At 58.3% G+C, this 26,156-nt stretch overlaps 2 protein-coding genes and 1 long non-coding RNA gene across 3 annotated transcripts in view; 2 read left to right on the top strand and 1 right to left on the bottom strand.

The window, feature by feature from the left end:
- Positions 1 to 6,053, top strand: part of LOC122174037 (IgGFc-binding protein-like) — a 27,189-nt gene extending 21,136 nt beyond the window's left edge. Inside the window, exons 7-9 of the mRNA XM_042853939.2 lie at positions 2,395 to 2,660; positions 4,108 to 4,706; positions 5,481 to 6,053. Coding sequence (XP_042709873.2) covers positions 2,395 to 2,660; positions 4,108 to 4,706; positions 5,481 to 6,053 — 1,438 coding nt within the window. The remainder of the gene's footprint in view (positions 1 to 2,394; positions 2,661 to 4,107; positions 4,707 to 5,480) is intronic.
- On the top strand, positions 6,054 to 26,156 carry LOC101950624 (alpha-tectorin-like). Its single transcript, XM_065573636.1, has 13 exons — positions 6,054 to 6,851; positions 8,853 to 9,417; positions 10,451 to 10,650; positions 11,915 to 12,307; positions 14,441 to 14,727; positions 15,613 to 15,878; positions 16,576 to 16,695; positions 17,417 to 17,601; positions 18,625 to 18,788; positions 20,069 to 20,317; positions 21,550 to 21,712; positions 22,327 to 22,426; positions 23,582 to 26,156. The coding sequence occupies exons 1-13, from the start codon at positions 6,054 to 6,056 to the stop codon at positions 23,680 to 23,682; spliced, it is 3,591 nt and encodes a 1,196-aa protein (XP_065429708.1). The 3' UTR covers positions 23,683 to 26,156.
- LOC135976676 (uncharacterized) lies at positions 9,411 to 12,280 on the bottom strand. The gene is made up of 3 exons (XR_010593983.1): positions 12,154 to 12,280; positions 10,372 to 10,698; positions 9,411 to 9,763 (listed from the first exon to the last, which is right to left on the bottom strand). It is a non-coding gene; the product is annotated as an uncharacterized LOC135976676 (long non-coding RNA).

Genomic DNA, 26,156 nt, shown 5'->3' with positions numbered 1-26,156 from the left:
GGGAGCTTAAAACCAGGGATTGTTCCACTTAGAAAAGAGACGGCTAAAGGGGAATATGAAAATCATGAATGGTATGGAGAAAATGAATAGGGACCTGTTATTTATCCCTTCACATAACACAAGAACTAGGGCTCACCTGATGAAATTAATGTGTCAGGTTTAAAAAAAAAAAAAAAAAAAGGAGGTACTTTTTCACACAACACGCAGGGTTTGTTGTGAAGGCCAGAAGTATAACTGGATTGAAAAATTAATTAGATAAGTTCCTGGAGGATAAGTCGGCAAATTAAAGAAGTATGAATTGGATGAATGGACAATAAGGTGAATAGAAAGCTGGCTAGATCGTCGGGCTCAACAGGTAGTGATCAACGGCTCAATGTCTAGTTGGCAGCCGGTAACAAGCAGAGTGTCCCAAGGGTCGGTCCTGGGGCCGGTTTTGTTCAACATCTTCATTAATGATCTGGATGTTGGGATGGATTGCACCCTCAGCAAGTTTGTGGATGACACTAAAATGGGGAAGAGGTAGATACGCTGGAGGGTAGGGATAGGGTCCAGATTAACCTAAACAAATTGGAGGATTGGACCAAAATAAATCTGATGAGGTTCAACAAGGACAAGTGCAGAGTCCTCCACTTAGGAAGGAAGAATCCCAGGCACTGCTACAGGCTGGGGACCGACTGGCTAAGCAGCAGTTCTGCAGAAAAGGACCTGGGGATTACAGTGGATGAGAAGCTGGCTGTGAGTCAGCAGTGTGCCCTCGTTGCCAAGAAGGCCAACGGCATATTGGGCTGCATTAGTAGGAACATTGCCAGCAGATCCTGGGAAGTGATTATTCCCCTCTGTTTGGCACAGGCAAGGCCACATCTGGAGTATTACATCCAGTTTTGGGCCCTCCACTACAGAAAGGATGTGGACAAATTAGCCATGGATGGATTTATTATAGAATCATAGAATCTCAGGGTTGGAAGAGACCTCAGGAGGTCATCTAATCCAACCCCCTGCTCAAAGCAGGACCAACACCAACTAAATCATCCCAGCCAGGGCTTTGTCAAGCCTGACCTTAAAAACATCTAGGGATGGAGATTCCACCACCTCCCTAGGTAACCCATTCCAGTGCTTCACCACCCTCCTAGTGAAATAGTTTTTCCTAATATCCAACCTAAACCTCCCCCACTGCAACTTGAGACCATTGCTCCTTGTTCTGTCATCTGCCACCACTGAGAACAGCTGAGCTCCATCCTCTTTGGAACCCCCTTCAGGTAGTTGAAAGCTACTATCAAATCCCCCCTCATTCTTCTCTTCTGCAGACTAAATAAGCCCAATTTCCTCAGACTCTCCTCATAAATAATGTGCTCCAGCCCCCTAAGCATTTTTGTTGCCCTCTGATGCAAGAGATCACAGGCTCCCACCAATTCCCCCTGCAGGGGAATTGCACTTTGTGGCAGGAACCCCAGTTTCCCTTTAAGAGTGCAATTCAGAAATGAGCCCTGTCAGCTGGTTGAAAAGAGCAGGTCCGTGGATCAGGAACAGTTTGTATTAGGGAAACTCCCATAGATTCATAGATTCTAGGACTGGAAGGGACCTCGAGAGGTCATCGAGTCCAGTCCCCTGCCCTCATGGCAGGACCAAATACTGTCTAGACCATCCCTGATAGACATTTATCTAACCTACTCTTAAATATCTCCAGAGATGGAGATTCTACAACCTCCCTATGCAATTTATTCCAGTGTTTAACCACCCTGACAGTTAGGAACTTTTTCCTAATGTCCAACCTAAATCTCCCTTGCTGCAATTTAAGCCCATTGCTTCTTGTTCTATCCTTAGAGGTTAAGGTGAACAAGTTTTCTCCCTCCTCCTTATGACACCCTTTTAGATACCTGAAAACTGCTATCATGTCCCCTCTCAGTCTTCTCTTTTCCAAACTAAATAAACCCAGTTCTTTCAGCCTTCCTTCATAGGTCATGTTCTCTAGACGTTTAATCATTCTTGTTGCTCTTCTCTGGACCCTCTCCAATTTCTCCACATCTTTCTTGAAATGCGGTGCCCAGAACTGGACACAATACTCCAATTGAGGCCTAACCAGCACAGAGTAGAGCAGAAGAATGACTTCTCATGTCTTGCTCACAACACACCTGTTAATGCATCCCAGAATGATTGCTTTTTTTGCAACAACATCACACTGTTGACTCATATTTAGCTTGTGGCACAGTTCTCCTTTTCCTTCCCCCCCAAACCGAATCTGCTCCCCCACATCACAGGTGGGAGCCACAGAGAGAGGAACTGATGCAGTAAGACAAAGACAATGGTCAGAAATTTGCCTCTGTGCATGTCCTGACTCTTTTGCAAAATGCCTCTTGATAAACTGCCGTGTAACTATTATTGATGTGACACTTCCAGGTGTAAGAATGACACTGGCTTCACTGAGCCCTGTCCAGAATTGTACGAGGTTGAGCAAGCGTGTGGGATCCTAACGAACCGCACCGGCCCGTTTGCTGAGTGTCACTGGCACGAGAGCCCAGCCCCTTACTACGAGGCCTGTGTCTACGACCTCTGCCAGTATGGATGGGGCAATTGCATGCTGTGCGCAGCCGTCGACTCCTATGAAGAGATGTGTGCTATTCACGGCGTGAAGACCGGTCACTGGGGAGAAGTGACTGGATGTGGTAAGCAATAAGGGGCTTTGCTTGTATTCAGCATTAGTTACACTCTTCCGAACAGCCTGGAACAGACAAGATCTAGAATAAGCTACTTATTCTATCCATGCAATGCAGGGTGAAGTATAATTGGTCCCCCGTGCCTCTGCCTGAGGTTACGGGGCTGCTAATTTGAATGCCAGGATGGAGTCTGTCTTCACACCCCAACATTATGGGGCTGCAGGAACCCAAACCGCACAGCATGGAGCAGCACAAAGAGAAGCTCCACGCAGCCCGTGTGCAACGCAAATGTACTAATCCCACAGTTCTGCAGATAAGAGCGTGGGGAAAAGACCTTCCCAGTCCCGAATCAGAGTTTTTATATGGGGTGAGCTAAAGAATGGCCCTGTGAGCCAGTGGCCTGGGGTAGCAGCCATTAATCTGGGGTTGTAGAGGTAGCTGTTATGCCTGGGTAAGGCAGAGGCCTGCATAACACAGCAGGGCAGTGGGGGACTTGCTGCAAGTGAACAGGAGACGTGGTGTGCACGGGCCCAGTATTTGGTCCTGCCATGAGGGCAGGGGACTGGACTCGATGACCTCTCGAGGTCCCTCCCAGTCCTAGAGTCTATGAATCTATGAATCTCAGTGGTATAGAAGGGAGAGGCTCCAGCCCAGTAGAAGGGTCCTCTACTGGGCACAGGGCACAGGCAGCGGAGTTGGCTCGCTCCTTCCCTGCACTCTCTGGAGACATTCACCCCCAGCCCAAGGCCTAGACCCGACTTGTGTCCCACTGACACCTTCAAAATAGGATTTAAGTCAGTGGTACCCAAACTTTTCCTCTTGCGGCCCCCGTTACCAGTACCGGAATGTGTCTGCACTCTCACAGCTCGTGAGCAGAGTTGCGGCCAGGCCAGAGGCTGCGGCCGGAGGGGCAGGGGCCAGGAGCTGGTGACCGAGCCACAGCCAAGAACAGAGCCATGGCTGCAGCTGTGGTTGGCAGCTCGGGTCGAGGCCCCAGCCGAGCTGGTGGCAGAGTGTGCTGGTGGCACTCTCTCCCCGCTCCTCCGTGGGGGCTGGCCAGTGCCCCCCCGATGTTGCTCCGCACGCCCCTAGCAGGGCGCACCCTGCAGTTTGGGCACGACTGATTTAAGTGCTTGGGTGACCCCCGCACAGGGGCCAGTTTCACCCGGAGAGGACAGGGGCAAGGTGGTGGCTGCCTCCCCCTTAAAGCATCAGCATTCTGTGTCTCCTACGCCAATTACTCCGTCTTCGTAGTCGGAAGGTGGAGATGCAAACCCTGCAGCCGCCTGAGCGCCCATCTCGTGTTCCTGTGTCACAGCGGTTTTTACATCTAGAAGGCGGTTGCCAATATAGGGGTGGAAGTTACCAAACCCTGTGCACTAGGGATTAACCCTAGCAAATGGGACTTCTGCGTCTTCTGCATTGTCCTCTGGTGACTCTTTTTCCTCTATCCTAGACACCACCTGCCAAGCCAATAATTATTATGACTTCTGTGGCCCTGCCTGCCCTGCCTCTTGTGCCAACCTTAGTGCACCCCTGCTCTGCACCGAGCCCTGCGTGGCGGGATGCTTCTGTAGGGAAGGGTATGTGCTGGACGCTGGACGCTGTGTGCCTGTGAGCCGGTGCGGCTGCACGTTGAATGGTCAGTATCACCAGCTGGGAGAGGAGGTGATCCTGACAGACACCTGCAGCAGGAAGTGCAGCTGCCGACAGCCTGCCCAGCCCATGCAGTGCCAGGATCATGCCTGTGGGGCTCTGGAGATATGTAAAGTTGTGGATGGCGTCCGAGGCTGTTACCCTGTGAAGTTTGGCACCTTATGGGTGTTTGGCCACCCCCACTACACCACGTTTGACGGAGTCATGTTTGATTATCAAGGAGCCTGCAAGTACACCCTGAGCAAGTACTGTGGCCTCCCGGGGAGCCTCCCCGACTTCACCCTCAAAGTGGCGAACGAGCCGAAAAGCTCCATTGCAGTGTCCTGGACGCGCCTGGTGGAGCTCGACGTCTACAGGGAGCGGATTGCTATAGCAGGGGGACAGTACGGCCAGGTGCAGGTAAGAGCATTTCACAGCTCAGCCCGGAAATGATCAGGTGAGAAAGCAAAAGCCCTGGATTGTCTTGTGGGGGGAGAAGACCCGCGCACTGTCCCCTTAGATGTGTTCGGGCGGAAAGCAGGATGTTGAGGTGTCTTACCTCCCACTGTGACTTTGAGATGCTGTCCAAGTGAAGCGGGGTCAGTGTCCCAAAGCCGTTAGTAGGGCAGCAACTTTGATCAAAGCCATAAGGGGCCGCGCAGGTGAACTCTGCATCCACGCTGCACCCCGCCACATCTCGCACGCTGCCATGAACGTCGGGCCTCATTGCCACGGGAGAGACCGGCAGGCAGTTCATGGACAGCTTGAAAGGTAAAGGCCCAGTGAGGCATCAATTCTCACTGATCCCCAGGTGTGCAGGGACACGGACCCAGATGTGATGTGTCACAATGTGTGCAGTGACTAAGGATGCCTAGCAAAATAGGAAACCTTGCACTGCCATCACCAGGGCCTCTAAATCGACCCCTCGGGGACCTGGGGCGGCTGCCTAGAGAGAACCAGAGCTTCCCTGTCAGTTGCAGGCAGCTCTGTGCTTTTTCAGGTAATTCCCCAGCCTACAGTCAGAGACATTCTGAAGGTCTGAATGCCAAGCTGAGCCAGGCAAACAGTGCAGCCAAACCCCATGTCCCAATCCAAGGGCTCAGACCGCAGCCCAGCTGGGAAATAGCTGTGAGCCAGAAATGCACAGTGGGGTTTGGCATGACAGCGAATGGCCCATGTCTCGCTTTCCCCTAGGTGAACGGATCCCTGGTCAATCTGCCCATGGTCCTTGCATCAGGCAAACTCTACGCCTATTTCAGCGGCTCGTCTGCTGTGCTCCAGACTGACTTTGGCCTCTCTGTGTCCTACGACTGGTCCCACTCTGTGTCGGTTTCTGTTTCTGAGATCTACTTTGGGTCACTGTGTGGACTCGGTGGGGATTTCAATGGGAACCAGAGCGATGATTTCCGGACCCCAAACGGTTCTGTGGTTCCTGATGCCGTCAAATTTGGCAACAGCTGGAAGGATGCTGACTCCCCTTTTCACTGCACGGCTGTTGGGCTCCCAGCCCAATGTAATAAAGTGGAACTAGCCCAGTACAGATCTCAGCGCTACTGCGGGGTCATCACAGATACTACTGGGCCTTTTAAAGAGTGTAACCAGGCGGTTGCTGCTCAGATCCACTTGGAGAGCTGCGTGAGGGATGTGTGTGTGACTCGGGGCAGCCGCAAGACCCTGTGTCAAGTGCTTCGCAGTTATGCCCAGCGGTGCCAAAGTCGTGGCATTGCCATTGAGCCATGGAGACAGCGGGCTGCATGCGGTAAGTAGATGATTCCAAATACTAGGAAAATCTTTGTTAGTTTTACCCCCCATATCTTTCTCCTTTATGTACCCACTCAAGCACTGGGCTGGGCCTTAGTGGTCCGGCCACTCTCTGGTCTTATCTTTCCTCCATTTTTATTCCTGCCTAGGAAGATTCCCTGCAGTGTTTCTCCCGTATTTCTAAACACTCCTTTCTTTCTTTCAGAGTTAACCTGCCCCCCCAACAGCCACTATGAGCTCTGTGGACCTTCCTGCCCGGCCTCTTGTGCCCACCCAGCTGTGCCCTCCCGCTGCCGGACTGTGTGTGAAGAAGGGTGCCAGTGTGACCCTGGCTTTGTGCTGAGTGGCACCGACTGTGTGCCTCGGGAGCAGTGCGGCTGCACCCACAATGGCAGATACCACCTGGCAGGGGAAAGCTTCTGGGAAGGAGAAAATTGCCAGAGATTGTGCAGATGTGACGGCTCCTCCCACGCTGTCCAGTGCTCCCGCTCTGCCTGTGCCCCGGGGGAATTCTGTGGCACTCGAAAGGGGGTTTATGGATGCCACGAACGAACCAACGGCATCTGCTGGGCTTCTGGGCTGCCCCATTACACTACGTTTGATGGGAAACGATACGATTTCCAGGGCACCTGCAGATATGTCTTTGCTGAAGTGTGTGGGGCATCCCAGTCCTTACCCTTCTTCAGAGTGGAAGTGAAGAATGGAAACCTGCCCCGTGTTCCTGTGGCTGTGACCTCGGAGGTGTTTGTCCTTGTGAACAGGACTGAGATCCATCTGCAGAGAGGGCAGCACGGGACAGTCAAGGTAATTCCATGGGGCTAGCGCTCTCGGGGAAGGCACTGTATCACCATCTGTGGAGATTTAACCAGCACCATCACTCAGAACTTCCTGAAACTGTCACAATTCATGCCATGTCTACACCTGCGAGCTTACCGCGACACAGCGGTACCGATGCAGCTGCTCTGTGCTGACAGGAAAGCTCTCTCCCATCGAAATAATTAAACTGCCCCAACCAGCGGCAGTAGCTGTGTCGGCATGAGAAGCTCTCCCACCGACATAGCTCTGTCCTCACCAGTGCTTATGTCAGTGTAACTTATGTCAGTCTGGGAGGAGGTTTTTTCACACCCCTGAGTGAGACAAGTTTTTCCGACATAAGTGGTTGTATAGACATAGCCTCAGGCTGAGATATTCCATGCCTGTCTCTGCCGGAGGAAACTGCTGGTGTAACATTTGATCTGAAAAAGTTTAGCTATTTATTCAAACAAGAAAAATGAACCCCCCCCCAAGAATTTTCCTATTACAAACAGTTATTTCAGAGCTGATTTGAGCATGTCTAGTGTCAAAGCAGCTGGGGAGAGAACAGTGAAATTGACCTGGGCACTAGTCACCATTAAGGAGAATTGTCTTTGAGAGTACGGATGAAATTAGCTCTTTAGCTGTCTGAAAATCGCACCTCACCCACATGCAGTACCTGCGGGATGGTTTTTGCTCCTTTATCAATGCCCCAAATGAAGGAAAGTTGTGCTGTGCCTGGATCTTATCTGTATAGCATTCAGAGGAGTGCAGTCTAAACCACTGCACACTTGCCAAGGTGCAAACGACAGTGCCACCTGCTAGGGTGCACATGGACTGGATTGTACTAGGTCTTCTTCAAGAAACCTCGGAAAGCCGGGCTGAGGGGGGAAAGGAAAGAGGCCAGTGCTCAGTTTGACTCACTGCACACAGGGCCGGCTCCAGGCACCAGCCCACCAAGCATGTGCTTGGGGCAGAGCCTGGAGGGGGGCGGCGCGGCGGGGCGCACCGGCCCGAGAGCGGGGCCGTGACTGGGCTCGCCGCCCTCCCCCCCGGCGCTCCGGCCGGTCGGGGAGAGCGGGCCCCGGCTGGGCTCGCCACCCTCCCCCCAGCGCTCCGGCCGGTCGGGGAGAGCGGGGCCCTGGCCGGGCTCACCGCCCTCCCCCCGGCGCGCCGGCCGGTCGGGGAGAGCGGAGAGCCACAGTGGGCTCGCCGCCCTCCCCCCCAGTGTTCTGGCCGCCGGGGGCTCTCCGCCCTGCTCCCGGCACTCTGGCCGCCGGGGAGAGCGGAGAGCCCCAGCCGGGCTCTCCGCCCTCCCCTGCCGCGTTGGGGGGGGGGGGGGCAGCGGGTTGCTTTTCTGCCTAGGGCGGCAAAAAAGCCAGAACCGGCCCTGACTGCACACCTGGTGTAGGAATGACTGTCATGGACCCCATCTGGCATACAAAGGTCAGTACGCTGCGGGAGAGGATGGCCACATGTGGAGGTTCGGAAATTGAATGATGAGAAGTAGTGATTAAAGGCTGTACGAACAGGCACATGCCCGGGGGAGTGTAGTTTGGATTGCGCATACACTCTGAAGATTAGCACTTCCTGACATGTCAGTGCCTTGCTGTGTATCCTTCCCCACCCTCATTGGTTTTATGCAATAGAAATTAAAGAGGGAGGGGGAAAGATGTCTTCATTATTCGTCTTGCTTTGGGCCTAGGAGCCCTCGTCATGTTGTGCTCGGTGCTACACAAACACAAAACAAAAAGACGTCCAAGCTTAATTCTCCTACCTACGCCCTCCCTGCCCACACACCCCTTCAAATGCTCCGGGGTTGTTTCTTACAGCAAATTGTCCTATGCAGCTACAGGGAGAAGATGGGTTTAATAGCTCTCTGCTGATCAGATTACAGTGGGATTTCCCCTAAACTCCTCACCTATCACCAACTCTGCCTGCCACTGCCCTGTTGTTTTACAGTGTGATCCACCCCCTGGATTAATCTCTTTGGTGCTGTTTTCCCCCAATCAGATCGCTGGAGTGACTGTGACCCTCCCGGTGAATGTTAAAACACTAGGAGTTGCCATTTATCAGCATGGGCTGTACACGGTGCTGCAGACTCCCTTTGGGCTGAGTGTGAGCTACGACCTGGCCCACAGCCTCTTCGTCAGCCTCCCACCTGAGTACCGAGGCCAGACCTGTGGGCTGTGCGGGAACTTCAATGGAGCGGCTGAGGATGATTTTGTGACGCGTAACGGCTCCCTAGGGAAGGACGCCTTCCACTTCGCTGCAGACTGGAAGTCGGAGGATGTCCCTGGCTGTGACGACGGCTGCTCTGATTCCTGCCCTGGGTGTGAAGAGGAGGAAAGTCTGGTGCAGTCCAAGTCCCGGTGCTGGGTGATCCAGGACCCTGATGGGCCGTTTTCCGCTTGCCACTCCCAGATTGACCCAGGCCACTATCTGTCTGATTGCATCTTTGACCTGTGTGTGTCAGGAGGGGAGAGCAGTGTCCTATGCCAGTCCATTCAGACATACGCAGCCGCCTGCCAGAGAGCGAATGTCTCCATCTCACCTTGGAGGAACGAGTCCTTCTGTGGTAAGCAGAGACCATGTTTGTGTTTTGCTTTTTAAATGGAAAGTGTCTCATTTGTGACTTGAGATGTTGCCACAAACAATGGCCGGTGATGTCACGTGTCAGGAGCCATTGGCTCCTAAGAACATACAGGTTGAGTGCTTGTTCCTCAAACATCTGAGCACGGCAGTGAATGCCCAGTGGTCACCAGCTTCACATCCTGGCTTAGCTTGAACATCCGTTAACAGAACGACCCAACTTGGGTCAGTTTCACTCACCTGCTGCCTGAGAAAAATGGCACCAAAGCTATTTGCCAGAGGAGGAGGAGAGGCAGGAGCGCCCCTTGTGAAGGAGACCTGAGTTGAGGAAGCTGTGAAAGAAAAGGGTGGGGATAGCTCAGTGGTTGGAGCATTGGCTTACTAAACCCAGGGTTGTGAGTTCAATCCCTAAGGGGGCCACCTAGGGATCTGGGGCAAAAAATCAGTACTTAATCCTGCTAGTGAAGGCAGGGGGCTGCATTCGATGACCTTTCAGGGTCCCTTCCAACTCTATGAGATAGGTATAGCTCCATATTAGTTTTTATTATTAAAGAGAGGGAGCGAGAGCGTGCTCCCCTTCTCCTTTCCAGCAGTCTGCAAGGGAGGCTTCACATTTATCAGATGCCAATGGCAGCAGTTGCTACAAAAAGATGGAGCCCACAGACAGCCCCCTGGTAGGAATCCCAGCTCCCTTTCCCAGCAGGTGGGGGATGGTTTCCTACTAGGGTGTTGCCCTGGCGCCTTGCAGTGGTGGGTGGGGGGAGAATGGGATGCTTCCTTTGTACCTACAAGCTGGTAGGTGTCTGGCAAAGTTCTCCCACCCTGTCCTAGTGGCTTTGCTCACTTCAGCTCCTGGAAACATCCTGAACTGGGCAGGACTGCCAAGGCCCTCTATCCCCTGCTGTGAATTCTGGGCTCCCCAGCTGGTGCCTTTTCATACCTTGTTCTGGAAACTCCAAGCGCCTCTCCCCGGGATTAACACCGGATCTTTTCTCTTCCTGCTCCTTCCTCTTTGCCAGCCCCAGGATGCCCAGCAAACAGTCACTACAAGCTCTGCGAGCCCCCCTGCCGGGATTCCTGTGCACGCCGCTTGATCCAGGCTCACTGCAGCCGTCTGTGTGCCGAAGGCTGTTTCTGCTACGACGGGTACCTGCGCAGCGGGGCCAGCTGCGTTCCAGAGAAGCAGTGCGGCTGCGTGCGCAACGGGCTGCACTACCCGGTAAGTTTCCTGGCGGGCGCTTTCCTGGCTCCAGTGTACTGAGGAGACCTTTTGGCAAAACAGTTTTTTCCATCAGAAAATGCAATTTTCACCTTTTTTTTGTCAAAATCAAAATGTTTTGTCGGAACGTGTCGATTTCAACAAAACTGCGTTGGTTAGGTCATCGTTTGGTTCATTTCATTTTGACATACATTAAACTATTTCCTTGCATGTCTTCACGTTTCTAATATTGAATGTGCTATAAATATTGGGGTAAATATATTATGATGTTTTACATGATCTAAACAAAATGTTTTTAGCTTAGTGAAACAAAACAGTTTGACATGACCTAAACAAAACATTATGATGACTCCAAATCCATTTTTCTGGAATCTTCATTTTGCAGGAAACTTCAGCATTTAGTTCAGTTTGGAATGAAAACTAAGTTCCAAATGTTAGCCGTTCGCATGGAACGGAAATCCTGTTTTCCGACCAGCTCTGCTACTGAGCCCCGTGGGAGGTGTCCAATTGACAGGGAAAGCCACAGAGAAACCTGGATAAACTCTCTGTTACTTCACTCACCTCTGTGGCTGCTTCGGTCACATCACCAGAGCTGTTAACCAGGGGATAGATCCTACATCTGCATGGCCTAAGTGCACCCTTGTAGAGCAATGGGATTCCATGTGGATGTGCTAATCTACCCATGTCCCTGGGCCAGCCAACTCTCATGCACCCCCTTGTGGTCTAGGGTCATGCTACAGGCAGCCTGCCTCAGTTTCCCCTCTTGTTCCAATAAAACTTCCCTTCAGGTTTTTGCTTGGTCAAAAATTCCCCTCCTTGGGGACTAGGTTTATTAATGTAAAAGAACCACAAATAAAACTCAAAATCCCAAATAGAATCCACAATGCAGGGTTTCTCCTCCTCCCCCAAGGGCTTCCTGCGTGGGGCCTTTGCAGCCTCTCCCCTGCTTGGTCAGGGTCTCTCCCAGACTCCCCTGGTCTCAGGGTCTTCCTGGTAGGTGCTTTTCCTCACTCTCTGCAGACTCTCTCACAGCCACGGCTGACCTTTCTAGGGAATAACCTGATTCACCCCCGGTGGGGCTCGTTCTGTCGCTAGGGCTGGCTAGCCCCATCCCTTAAGGGGCGAGTCACCTGTCACCTGCAGCACCTTCTTGGACTGGGACTTAATCTCTCATTTACGATTTGGGCTATTTCCCTTCTTTCCACCCCATGCTTCCTTCTACAGCTACGCTCTCCTGACTGGTTTCTGTCTGTTACCCCTGCAGGTTGGGGACCGGGTCTGGCTCTCTGGTTGCCAGGAAAGGTGCAGCTGTGACGGCCATTTCAATTTTCATTGCGTCCCCGCCAGCTGTAACCCCGGCCAGCAGTGTGCTGTGAAGGACGGGAAGTTGGGCTGCCAGAGCCAGCTGAGCACGTGCACGGTGACAGGGGACCCTCACTACTTCACCTTCGATGGGGCTGTGGCCCATTTCCAGGGCACGTGCGCCTACGAGATCTCACACACCTGCAACTCCTCCCTCGACTTCTCCTTCCGGGTGGTGGCCGAAAACAGGCACCGCAGGAATCGCCGAGTCTCTTTCGTGTCCCGGGTGGACGTCTGGCTCGAGAGAGGGGATCAGAATGTGCACGTTGTCCTAGGGGACAGCAAGGCTGCTGAGGTGAGCGTGGAGACATTTGAAAGGAGCTCCAGCCCCAGGAAGCCCTCCCTGTCCGAGCCCAGCACAGCCCCTGCTAGTGAACGCTGCTCCCCAGGGGATCCCAGCCCCCCACACCTCTGACCCCAGCACAGCCCCTGCTAGTGAACGCTGCTCCCCAGGGGATCCCAGCCCCCCACCCCTCCGACCCCAGCACAGCCCCTGCTAGTGAACGCTGCTCCCCAGGGGATCCCAGCCCCCCACCCCTCTGACCCCAGCACCCAGACCCTGCTAGTGAACGCTGTTCCCTAGGGGATCCCAGCCCCCCCACCCCTCCGACCCCAGCACAGCCCCTGCTAGTGAACGCTGCTCCCCAGGGGATCCCAGCCCCCCACCCCTCTGACCCCAGCACCCAGACCCTGCTAGTGAACGCTGCTCCCCAGGGGATCCCAGCCCCTCACCCCTCCGACCCCAGCACAGCCCCTGCTAGTGAACGCTGCTCCCTAGGGGATCCCAGCCCCCCACCCCTCCGACCCCAGCACAGCCCCTGCTAGTGAACGCTGCTCCACAGGGGATCCCAGCCCCCCCACCCCTCCGACCCCAGCACAGACCCTGCTAGTGAACGCTGCTCCCCAGGGGATCCCAGCCCCCCACCCCTCCGACCCCAGCACAGCCCCTGCTAGTGAACGCTGCTCCCCAGGGGATCCCAGCCCCCCCACCCCTCCGACCCCAGCACAGCCCCTGCTAGTGAACGCTGCTCCCCAGGGGATCCCAGCCCCCCACCCCTCCGATCCCAGCACAGCCCCTGCTAGTGAACGCTGCTCCCCAGGGGATCCCAGCCCCCCACCCCTCCGACCCCAGCACAGCCCCTGCTAGTGAACGCTGCTCCCTAGGGGATCCCAGCCCCCCACCCCTCTGACCCCAGCACCCAGACCCTGCTAGTGAACGCTGCTCCCCAGGGGATCCCAGCCCCCCACCCCTCCGACCCCAGCACAGACCCTGCTAGTGAACGCTGCTCCCCAGGGGATCCCAGCCCCCCACCCCTCCGACCCCAGCACAGCCCCTGCTAGTGAACGCTGCTCCCCAGGGGATCCCAGCCCCCCACCCCTCCGACCCCAGCACAGACCCTGCTAGTGAACGCTGCTCCCCAGGGGATCCCAGCCCCCCACCCCTCCGACCCCAGCACAGACCCTGCTAGTGAACGCTGCTCCCCAGGGGATCCCAGCCCCCCACCCCTCCGACCCCAGCACAGACCCTGCTAGTGAACGCTGCTCCCCAGGGGATCCCAGCCCCCCACCCCTCTGACCCCAGCACAGCCCCTGCTAGTGAATGCTGCTCCCCAGGGGATCCCAGCCCCCCACCCCTCCGACCCCAGCACAGCCCCTGCTAGTGAACGCTGCTCCCCAGGGGATCCCAGCCCCCCACCCCTCTGACCCCAGCACCCAGACCCTGCTAGTGAACGCTGCCCCCTGAACCACCCCCCCCATTCCAGCGCCCCTGGTCTGTGGCGCTAAGACTTCTGGGCATGTGTCATGGCCCTTAGTGCTGCAGTAAACTGAGCCGCTCCATTAATTCGTTCCCAGTGCACGGCGAGAGAGCGTCTGTCCTTCCTGGGCAGGGCTGGGGGGGTGTTGGGAAGGCACTGAAGTGACACTAGTCGGCATCCAGATTTCAGGGGAGCTGTGATGAATTGTGCTCGCTCAGGGTTTGGCCTCTGCCCCCTCTCAGGCCAGCCAACATGAGGTCAAAGCCCCGCCAGCCTCGTGTGCAGGGTGTGTGAGACCGGGACTCCAGGCGGGCGCTAGGCCATGCTTAGCTCTGCTGGGAAGAGACGGCTCTTGAGCAGGGGCTGTTCGGTTGTGCTGCTCTGAGCGCAGTGGGGTCCTGGCCTGTGACTGGGCTCACACGCGCCCCTGCAATATAAATGAGGAGGGAAATCAGTTTTCGGGGCCTCAACCTAGAACCTGCTGAACATCTCTGCTTCCCAGCCCCCGCCCCGCTTCAGCTCAGCCCTGGTGGCCTGGTGCCCCCAGAGCTGTTCCAGGCCTGGGGCTCCATGATTGCGGAGGGCGAGGCTTTGGCCTCCCCCCAGGGGAATCGCGCCTGGCGGGTGGTGTCTGAGCGGCGCTCACTGCCCTGCGTCCTCTGCTCTTTCAGGTTAACGGGGCGAGGGTGAGCCTGCCGCACGCCCTGGGCCCTCTGGGCAGCGTGTCCAGGATCAGAAACCTGCTGACCATCCAGACCCCAGCCAACGTGGAGATCCAGTTCAACGGGCGCCACACGTTGTTCGTCCGCGTGGGCCCGGAGTATCGGGGGCGGCTGTGCGGGATGTGCGGGAACTTCAATGGCATCCGCAGGGACGATAAAGTCCTGCCCAGCGGGGAGAGAGCCCGGAGTGACGCAGAGTTTGGGAACGCCTGGAAGGCTGAGCCCAGCCCGGCCAGGTCTGTGGGATCCTGGTGGACCAGCGGGATCCCTGGGGGTGTTTGGTAGCTGTTTACCGGAGAAATTAACCGAGGCTTTCGCGTTGGGATAGGTCATTGTAGGAGTGGAAGCTGCTGGACTGGGCTGGGAGGCAGAGCTCACAAATGAGGCTCTGGGAATTGGCAGTGATGAGACAGCTGCTTGGTGACTTGTTTGGGTCTCAGGCCTGTTCCTTGTGGTACCGGCAGATGAATGGAGTGGAGGGAGGGGGGAGAGCTGGGTGATCAGATGAATGGAGCAGGTGGGGGTAGAGAGAGAAGGTGACAAACTCTTATTCCATTACTTTTTAAGAACTAATTATTTCCTGTTCACTTCACTGTAGGTTGAGGACAGGACCTGTGCACGCGTGTCTGTGTGTGTGCGTGTGACTGTGTGCGTGCGTGTCTCTGTATGCGCGTCTGTATGTGTGTGCATTCGCCTGTCTGTGTGCATGTCTGCACATGCGTCTGTGTGTGCGCATTCGCCTGTGTCTATGTGCGTCTGCACACGCGTCTGTGTGCGTGTGCATTCGCCTGCGTCTGTGTGTGTCTGTGTGTGTGCACGCATGTTGTGACAGGCTCCTCTTTCCACTCCCCTACCTCTCACCCAAGTCCCATCCCCTCCCCTTCCCCCGAAGCACGCTGGGCCTCATTTATTTGTGTGCATGAGAAATCACAAGCTGGAGCGGCCCTGGGAGATGTGCTGTAGGCTGGCACAGTGCATGTTGCTGGGAGGCAAAGCTTAATACAGAGCTCAGAAGGGTCCCTGGTGGGAGTGGGGAGAGGGTCAGACACTCCCTAGGTGATACTAGAGAGAGCCACTCCCTTTGCCCTGCCCCGGGTACTGCTAACTTCCCTTTGTTCCAGGTGTTTGGATGACATCGACTCCCCCGAGCCCTGCAGCGACCCCCTGGAGTTTGAAGAGCTCTGCGGGACCCTGACTAGCCAATCGGGACCATTTGCCGAGTGCCACTGGCATGTGGACCCTGCCCCATTTTACTCCTCCTGCCTGTACGACATGTGCCACTACGGGACGGCCAATGGGATGCTGTGCATGGCCATCGCCTCCTACGAAGAGCTGTGCAGCCTTGAGGGGATACGCGTTGGCGCCTGGAGATCATCTGCGCAGTGCCGTGAGCACCAGTTCCACCTGCAGGCCCAGGGACAGAGCACTGGGTTGGGGAATTTGGGAGTGTTGAGATTGAGCCTGAAATCTTGGAGGAGCCATAAAGCCAATGACCTGATCCCCCGTAGTCATTAAAACCCTTTGGGGGGCATCCGGTGTCCTAGTCACATCCCCATTTGGGTATTTACATTCTTCCTCCTCCGTTCTCAAACGAGGATTCTCCTCCACTTCCTGCCACAACACACTGTGCAGTGTTCCTGTAGGCTGCACCTCACCCCAGGGGTGGCTGCATTTTAGCACTGTGTGAACAATCCCTGTATGGTATTTGTGTGGCTGCTAAAACAGCCGCTGGGTCCCACTCCTGAACTGGTTGCATTGCGGCACCGGCAGAGCAGCGTTGCTCTGTGACTGCTAGCCCGCTGTTGGGGCCCACCCCAGAAGCAGCCACCTTTCAGCCCCACTGAGCTATTAATCTGCTGCCTGCGCCCAGCCCAGAGGCGGCTGTATTCCGGTGTGAGGTGAGGGAACGCTGTGATTTGCCAAGTGCTTTGTGGTGCATTGAACTGGAAAGGCTCGAGAAATGTACAAGTTGCCCTTAGAAATACAGGGGATTGGGTAGATCAGAGAACAGCCCCAGGTACAATCAACAGGTGGGCTGGAGCAGGCTCCTCCTTGCTGCTACTAAACTCTGATTCACTCTGCAGCCGTGCGTGACCCGTGTGTCGGTCTGGCCTGCGGGGAGGACGAGTGGTGCGGCGAGCAGGCAGGGAGATGGGGCTGTTACTGCTACAGGGCTTCTGAGCCCATCCAAGTGGCTGACTATGGTAAAGAGCCATTTCTGATCCCTTCCTCTCACTCCTGGTTTCCTCCGGCACTCAAGGCACGGGAATCTTTCCGTGCTTTCCATGCCAAACGGCCTCTGCCGGGCTATGTCTGCCGCGAATGCCTTGGCTCCGGGAACGGGGGGCAGCAGATTTCCCAAGCTTATGTCTCTCGTCATCACACAGTGCGAGGGGCAGTGATTAGAGGCAAGGAGCTTGGCACAGGGTTATGCTGGGGAAAGAGTTGGCAACAAAGACGACTCTGGGCTCTAATTCTGGCTCAGGCACCAGCTCCCCATGTGTCTTCTAAATGTCCTGAGTCTTTATCGTGCCAGACGGAAACGTGGGTAAAAAGCTAGGCTGCTCGGAGGAGGGGAGGAGACGGGACCTCCAGATTCAGACGGGGAGCCAGCTGTCTCCCTCTCCAAGCCCCTGTCATCTGCCTGCTCCCTCTCTGCCGCCAAGGCAGCTGGCTCCCAACCCCGGCCATCAGGGGTCTGGCTGCAGTGCCTAGCACGTGCGTGGCCTCTCGGCCGACAGTGGGCGAGTTCTCAGAGCTCTCGTTGAAGGAAGGGTTACCAGGCCCATGGAGTGGGCAAAGGAGCCCAGTGTCCCATGGGCTTGCAGCTCCACAGCGCCGGTGGGCTCTGCTTGGCACGCCAGGAACCAGGAGAGGCCCCATGCGACGGACTCTGCCCTCTACCAGGTCTCACTTCCCTTCCAGACTATCAGCTGACCTGCAGTGGCGGTAACAGCTCAGTGTCCCTGTCCCGCTGCCTGCTCTTCACCGACGGCTTCCCCGCAGAGGCCTTGCACCTGGCCGACCCCAGCTGCACCGGCAGCCTCCTCAGGGGGAGACTCATCTTCTACTTCGACAGCACACGACAGAGCTGCGGGACCACGGTGAAGGTGAGGAGGAGACTGCACCTGGCGATTGGTCGCAGCCAACGTGGCCATATCCATGCCCAACATACCTCTACCAGCGCACGGCCACGTGCGCACCCACACACCCCTACCAGCGCACAGCCACATGTGCACCCATGCACCTCTACCAGCCCATGGCTACGTACGCACCCACGCACCCCTACCAGCGCACAGCCACGTGCGCACCCGCACACCCCTACCAGCGCACAGCCACGTGCGCACCCGCACACCCCTACCAGCGCACAGCCACGTGCGCACCCACGCACCCCTACCAGTGCGCCCCTACCAGCGCACGGCCACGTGCGCACCCGCACACCCCTACCAGCACACGGCCACGTGCGCACCCGCGCACCCCTACCAGCGCACGGCCACGTGCGCACCCGCGCACCCCTACCAGCGCACGGCCACGTGCGCACCCGCGCACCCCTACCAGCGCACAGCCACGTGCGCACCCACGCACCTCTACCAGCGCACAGCCACGTGCGCACCCGCACACCCCTACCAGCGCACAGCCACGTGCGCACCCACGCACCCCTACCAGCGCACGGCCATGTGCGCACCCATGCACCCCTACCAGCGCACCCCTACCAGCGCACAGCCATGTGCGCACCCACACACCTCTACCAGCGCACAGCCACATGCGCACCCTTGCAACTCTACCATCACACAGCCATGTGCACACCCACACACCTCTACCAGCGCATGGCCACGTGCACACCCTTGCAACTCTACCATCACACGGCCACATGCGCACCCGTGCACCTCTTCAAACACGAGTCAACATGCTGCCCCCCCTGCTCCGGCACGCACCCCCCTGCAGGCCAATGGTCTCTCACCAGGCGGGTCTGAGCGAGAAGGGCGGTGACAAGAGACGTGTGTTCTGTGCGAAAGAGGAGTGGGCCAGGGCCATGGCGGGAAGGGGAGCTCTGCCCCGACGGCAGTGATGTGGATCCTAGGCAGGGAGAGACTCGGCTCTCACCACCGCTGCTGCTTCTGTGCCCCCCACAGGTCAACGCCACCCACGCCACTTACTCCAACCAGGTGCAGGGCCGGGTGGGCAACACCTATGGAGGGGTCATCAGCCGGGACAGGCTCCTCTTCTTGCACTTCTCCTGCGCCCAGCCACTGAGCATCAACCTGTCCGTCCCAATGGTCATCCAGCCCATACAGGAGTGAGTAGGGCCCCTCCTCAGTGCCACCTGCTGCTGCTGATTTCTGGAGCCCCCTGCAGCCCTCTGTCTTTGGGACCCCAAAGCTCCCAGAGCACCTGGCCCTCAGTGCCCCATCTCCCTGCCCGCAGGGCTGCTTCCACTTTGCAGGATTCCTTGCACAGCACCACTTCCTGCGACCTCTGGGTCCCGCCCCCTTGTGCCACTTCCCACGACCCCTGGGTCCCACTCCCTTGCGCTGTGCCGGTACCCACGACCCCTGGATCCCGCCCCCTTGTGCTGCGCCGGTTCTCACGACCCCTGGGTCCCGCCCCCTTGCGCTGCGATGGATCTCATGACCCCTGGGTCCCGCCCCCTTGTGCCACTTCCCACAACCCCTGGGTCTCACTCCCTTGCGCTGTGCCGGTACCCACGACCCCTGGGTCCCGCCCCCTTGCGCTGCGTCGGTTCTCACGACCCCTGGGTCCCGCCCCCTTGTGCCACTCCCCACGACCCCTGGGTCCTGCCCCCTTGTGCCACTTCCCACGACCCCTGGGTCCTGCCCCCTTGCGCTGCACCGGTTCCCACGACCCCTGGGTCCCGCCCCCTTGTGCCAATTCCCGTGACCCCTGGGTCCCGCCCCCCTTGCATCACACTGGTTCCCCTGACCCCTGGGTCCCGCCCCCCCTTGTGCTGTGCTGGTTCCCATGACCTCTGGGTCCTGCCCCCCTTGTGCTGCACTGGTTCCCATGACCCCTGGGTCCCACCCCCATGTGCCACTTCCTGCAACCCCCTGGGTCCCGCCCGCCTTGCGTCACACTGGTTCCATGACCCCCTTGTGCTGCGCCAGTTCCCACGACTCCTGAATCCACCTGTCTTGCAGCGCACCATTCCTGTGACCTCTGGGTGCACCTGCCTTGCACTGTGCCATTTCTATGACTCTTGGTCCCACGTCCCCTTGAACCACTCTGGTTCACATGCCCCCTCGTTCCCACATCCCCTTGCTCCGCACTGGTCCCTGTGACCTCTGGTTCCCACCTCCCCTAGCACCCGGCTGATTCCCATGTACCCTTGAACCATGCTGGTTCCAGTGACTCCTTGTTCCCCTGCCCCTTTGCACCATGCTGGTTCCTGCCACCCGTTCCTTGCGGCTCCTGTAACTTCATCAGTTTCCACAACCCCTTAAAGTCGCCTTTGCCCACTGGTGTCCCTAATGCCCCACCCCCTGCTGCAGACACGCGACTTTTCTGCTCTAGCCTCCATCGAGTGTTGTGTCTCTCTTCTGTTCTCACCTTCTTCCACAGTGTTGTTAACACAACCCTCCCCTCCGGCCAAGGCAGCTACCTGACAACCATGGTCCTGTACCAAGACCCTCGATACAGCAAACCCTTCACCCAGAGCCCCATCCCACTCACTGTCAACCACAGGGTCTACGTGGGCATCAGGGTTTCAGGGTTGGACCCCAGCCACTTCGTGCTGACCTTGTCATCATGCTGGGCGACTCCGGACCGAGACCCCTCCTCCAGCATCCGATGGGATCTCATCACCAACCAGTGAGCAGCTGGTCCTTCCGCTTCACATCATAGGGTGGGGGAGCTGGGAGACCGGATGCCTGGGTTCTATCCCTGGCTCTGGGTGGGGAGTGGGGCATGGTGGGTTAGGGTGGGGGAGCTGGGAGACCGGACGCCTGGGTTCTATCCCTGGCTCTGGGTGGGGAGTGGGGCATGGTGGGTTAGGGTGGGGGAGCTGGGAGACCGGACGCCTGGGTTCTATCCCTGGCTCTGGGTGGGGAGTGGGGCATGGTGGGTTAGGGTGGGGGAGCTGGGAGACCGGACGCCTGGGTTCTATCCCTGGCTCTGGGTGGGGAGTGGGGCATGGTGGGTTAGGGTGGGGGAGCTGGGAGACCGGACCCCTGGGTTCTATCCCTGGCTCTGGGTGGGGAGTGGGGCATGGTGGGTTAGGGTGGGGGAGCTGGGAGACCGGACACCTGGGTTCTATCCCTGGCTCTGGGTGGAGAGTGGGGCATGGTGGGTTAGGGTGGGGGAGCTGGGAGACCGGACGCCTGGGTTCTATCCCTGGCTCTGGGTGGGGAGTGGGGCATGGTGGGTTAGGGTGGGGGAGCTGGGAGACCGGACGCCTGGGTTCTATCCCTGGCTCTGGGTGGGGAGTGGGGCATGGTGGGTTAGGGTGGGGGAGCTGGGAGACCGGACACCTGGGTTCTATCCCTGGCTCTGGGTGGGGAGTGGGGCATGGTGGGTTAGGGTGGGGGAGCTGGGAGACCGGACACCTGGGTTCTATCCCTGGCTCTGGGTGGAGAGTGGGGCATGGTGGGTTAGGGTGGGGGAGCTGGGAGACCAGACGCCTGGGTTCTATCCCTGGCTCTGGGTGGGGAGTGGGGCATGGTGGGTTAGGGTGGGGGAGCTGGGAGACCGGACGCCTGGGTTCTATCCCTGGCTCTGGGTGGGGAGTGGGGCATGGTGGGTTAGGGTGGGGGAGCTGGGAGACCGGACGCCTGGGTTCTATCCCTGGCTCTGGGTGGGGAGTGGGGCATGGTGGGTTAGGGTGGGGGAGCTGGGAGACCGGACGCCTGGGTTCTATCCCTGGCTCTGGGTGGGGAGTGGGGCATGGTGGGTTAGGGTGGGGGGGCTGGAAGTCCAGACTCCTGGGTCCTAACACGATGCTGGACAGGGAGGCAGCTGCAGTAGCCAGGTAGAGCTGGCTAAGTGGCTAACCTGATGCTTAGTGCCATGTCTGGCTGACCCCCTGTGCCCTGTCCCTCACCCAGGTGCCCCAGCGTGCGAGATGGCACAGTGACGATCGACGAGGACGGCGTCTCCTCCATCAGCCGCTTCTCCTTCAATGTCTTCCTGTTCATCCCAGACTTGGAGCTGGTGTATCTGCATTGTCGCGTCCGGCTCTGCAGCCCCCACGCGGCCATGTGCACCATGGTGAGTGAGCACGTGGGAGTTGGGACCCTCCCCCTCCACACCAGGGAGGGGATCTGCTCTGAGACTCCTTGGGAAACCTCCCCAGTGGCGCTCAGGGGTTGACTGGCAGCAGCCTCCCTTCCTGGATGGGCAAGAGGCCGTGCTCTCAGCCAGGCCTACATGAAGCACCAAGGGACGGACCCAGGCCAGGGCCCTGTCCAGCTGTGGGGCTGAGTGTGACAGTGGAAACCCCCTCAGTGTAGGGGGGAGCAGCTCCTGCCAGGTCCTCCTTGTCTGGTAGCATGGGGCCTGCAGTGCATCCCCGTGCCTTGGGAGCCATCCCTGTGCAGCACTAGCATGCACTGTGCTTCAGCTGTGCCACCCCAGGGCTGGCTGCATTTCAGTGCCGGGCAAACTGTCCCCAGCAGCGTTGCCATGTGGCTGTGACCTAGCTGCCCCTCCCCAGAGGTGGCTGCATTCCCACAAAAACAGGCTGCAATGTGCTTTGCAGTGCTGTCTGAGCCACTGGGCGGATCATACGCTGTGCCAAGCAGCCTCTTGCTACCTCCGTGCTGGATGACTCCAGAGTGCCCCCTAGTGCTGAGCGCTGACAAGGCTCTGTCCTCCCCCTGCAGCACTGCGCCAGGCCGGGCCCTGCTGTGCAGGGCAGGAAGCCTCCGTCGGGGGTCGTGTCTGCTGGCCCTTTCCTGAAGTACGACGAAGCTGCCGACCAAGGTGATTTGCAGCTGGTGCTGCTGGATGCCATCTGGGTGGGACGCTCAGGGTCTCCCTGGGGCTGGTAGCATCCAGCTAAGTGGGCAAAGGCCAGCTGCTCAGTGAGTTTACCTGCAGTCCCAGGAAGCACCAGTAGAGGGCAGGGGACACACGCTTTGGGCATCGCTGTGCCAGCTTTTCGGCCCCGATCAGAGCAGGAGCCTTGGGGTCTGCCCCAGGGCCAGGAGCCCCCATTTGTCCATGTGTCGGACCGGCCAATTGGCTGGTCTCTGGTCCGGAGAGACCCAAGTGCTGGCACCACAGAGCCTTGCTGAATGGCACTGGCCGCGCTGGGGGGACCCCAGACACGGAATGATGGGAGTGATCAGTCTGGGGATTGAGGAGCACCAGCGGAGCTGTGGGGGGGAGGGGGGCAGTCTGGGGCTGGGATAGCAGGGGGCTGTAGGTCAGAAGGGAGGGGCACGAGCCAAGTTGTTATGGGGAACCCTAGGGCTGGGATAGCAAGGGCCGTGGGTCGGGAGTGAGGGGCACCGTCCGAGCTGCTAAGGGAAACCTCGGGACTGCGGGTTGGGAGAGAGGGGCACAAGCCGAGCGGTTGTGGGGAACCCAGGGCTGGGTAGCAGGGGCTGTGGGTCGGGAGTGAGGGGCACCGGCCAAGCTGTTGTGGGGAACCCAGGGCTGGGCTAGCAGGGGGCTGCAGGTCGGGAGTGAGGGGCACCATCCGAGCTGCTGGGGGAAACCTCGGGGCTGTGGGTCGGGAGAGAGGGGCACAAGCCGAGCGGTTGTGGGGAACCCAGGGCTGGGCTAGCAGGGGGCTGTGGGTTGGGAGTGAGGGGCACCGTCCGAGTTGCTGGGGGAAACCTCGGGGCTGTGGGTCGGGAGAGAGGGGCACAAGCCGAGCGGTTGTGGGGAACCCAGGGCTGGGTAGCAGGGGCTGTGGGTCGGGAATGAGGTGTACCAGCCACGGTGGGTCTCGTTACCTCCCTACCCTCGGGCCGAGCGCCTTATGGGCCTGGCTTTTTCCCCTCTCTCTGATCCATGCCTCCGCCCCAGTGGGCAAGGCCCTTGCTGGGACCCCAGCCCTGGGGGAACTCTGCCCCTCACAGCGCCTCCACCTGCTGAGGTGAAATGACATCTCTGCCTCTCTCTCTGCAGGTCTGCAGCTGGCCAGCGGGAGCCCTCGCTCACCCACCTGCTCCCCACTGCTGCTGCTGCTGCTTAGCACCTCCTGCCTGCTCCTTGCCGGAGCCCCCTGAGCCAGGCCTGGGCAGGGGCTTCCTTGGGGATCCCGCACCCCACCTGCTGCAGAACAGGCTGCTGGGTACAAGGCCTCAGCGAGCACTGGGGAGGGGGGTGGCCAGGGAGGCAATCAGCCAGTCAGCGCTCTGGGAAGAGGGGCTGAGCTGGGTGGCCGGAGCCTGCGATTGTGGATTCCCCCTCCTCTGCTGCTCCCCTGCCCCCCAGCACCCTCCCGGGGACACAGCGAGGCCACACCCCTAGTGGGCGGGGCATAAACTCCTAGCAGGTGAAGGGGGAGCCTGGGAGAACCAAGGGAATCCCACTGCCCCCAACCTTCCCGCTCCCGCTACGGCACCAGGCAAATAAAGTGAGTGCGGAGAATCCCTGGGCTGTGACTGAAGCCTGCCGTCGCCACAACAGGGCAGGGGTCTGGCCTGGGGGGCTGGGAGCCAGGACTCCTGGGTTCGATTTCCAGCTCTGGGAGGGGAGCGGGTCTGACGGTCAGAGCAGGGGGGCGCTAGGACCTAGGATTCCTGGGTTCTGATCCCAGCTCTGGCTGTGACCTTGGTCATGTCCTTTCCCCTCGGTGCCACACTGCTCCTCTGTAAAATGAGAATGATGGAACTGACCCATTTTTATGGGCGGGGGGGGGGGCGCTCTGCTGCTGCTGAATTAATCCCGGCCTGGGACTGGCCGTGGGCCCCCTCGCCTGCCCTGGGAGCAGGGCTCGGCCTGTCAGTCACGCACCATCACCCTTGTGAGCAGGGGTGGTCAGGGGCTCCACGACTGAACGTCCCTGCACTGTGTGCCCTGGCCTCAGTGCTTAGCCACCAGGCGCTCCACAACAAACCCACCTGCCAGCTGCTCTACAGTAACAAACCCGTCCCCCAGCAACAACAAATCTGCCTGCCAATAGCCATACAACAACAAACCCGCCTCCCAGCAGCCCTACAATAATAAACCCATTACCCAGAAACAACAAACCTGCCCTCTGACGGCACCCTACAATAACAAACCTGTCCCCAGCCACAAATCCACCCCCTGCCAGCACCCTACAATAACAAACCCCTCCCCCAGCAACAACAAACCTGCCTCCCAGCAGCCCTACAATAACAAACTCACCTGCCTCAGCAGTCCCCCACTAACAAATCGACCCACTTTGGCAACCATATAATAGCAGACCACCTGCCAGCAACCCTACAATAACAAACCCGCATGCACAGCCCTACAATGACCAAGTGCAGCCTCACCATGTGTGACTGGCCCTACAATAACAAGCCAGTGCCCATACCCCCATGCACCCAAATGACCCTACAACACACTGGTGCGTGCAGGATCTGTGTCGAGCCGCCTGCATCAACAACCCATGTGTTCAGGAGCCCCCAGCCCCAGGAACACGGCAGCAGGCCTGGCCCCCTGCTCGAGCTGGGAAATACACCAGGGTGGGGGATGGGGGGGTCATTCGGTCCAAGGCCTGTATGTGTGAGCTGGGCCCAGAGCCCAGCCCAGAGTTCAGGCCGGGGACAGGCAAAGAGGGACACAGCTTGTGCTGGGGCCTTGAGCAAGAGCGGGGGGGGGCGGGGGCTGCATCAGGACCAGGGAATCCCCCGCCCTGCAGCGGCTGTGGGAGCTGAGCAGGGTGGGGGTAGCCAGGTTGTTTGTTCCCCGGGATGGGGGGGAGTCGACTTTCTGGTGCAGACCCCAGGTCCAGGCTCTGGTGGCACCTGCACCTCTGCTGTCCCAGTGCCCTCCGGAAAGGGCTTGATGCCCAGACCCCAAGACAGCGTGTGGGCCCCGCCCACCAGGGGAGCGGAGCCCTGGCCAAGCTCCCAGCTCCTCCCCACGGATCCGGCTCCACCTTCCCCGCCCCCACACAGCAACCTGGCCAGCTGGAAACTATGGGAGAGTGCTGGGAAAGCACAGCTGTGCTGGTGCTCCACACTCCCAACCCGCAGCCCACCCTCACCCACCAGCTCTATCAATGCCCCACAAATCCTGCTCTCCCAGCCATGGGCTTCCCCCATACCCACACCCAGTGCCCGGCCCATGCCCCAGGACAGGGTAGGAGCTGAATACATTTGATAGATGCTAATTCAAGTCAGCTAGGAGGGGGAATCACTCACCCCACAACTATGCATCCGAAGAAGTGGGCTGTAGTCCACGAAAGCTTATGCTCTAATAAATTTGTTAGTCTCTAAGGTGCCACAAGTACTCCTGTTCTTTTCACCCCACCGAGGGAAACTGAGGCACAAAGGGGCTAAGATTTGCCCAATATGGCATTGGGTCAATGTCTGTGGTGGGAAGAATCATAGAAGATCAGGGTTGGAAGAGACCTGAGGAGGTCATCTAGTCCATCCCCCTGCTCAAAGGGGGACCAATCCGCAGACAGATTTTTGCCCCAGATCCCTAAGTGGCCCCCTCAAGGATTGAGCTCACAACCCTGGGTTTAGCAGGCCAATGCTCAAACCACTAAGCTATCCCTCCCCATCTC

This window comes from Chrysemys picta, chromosome 20, assembly GCF_011386835.1.
Source record: "Chrysemys picta bellii isolate R12L10 chromosome 20, ASM1138683v2, whole genome shotgun sequence".
Lineage (NCBI taxonomy): Eukaryota > Metazoa > Chordata > Testudines > Emydidae > Chrysemys > Chrysemys picta.
This window is presented reverse-complemented; position numbering and strand designations above follow the sequence as displayed.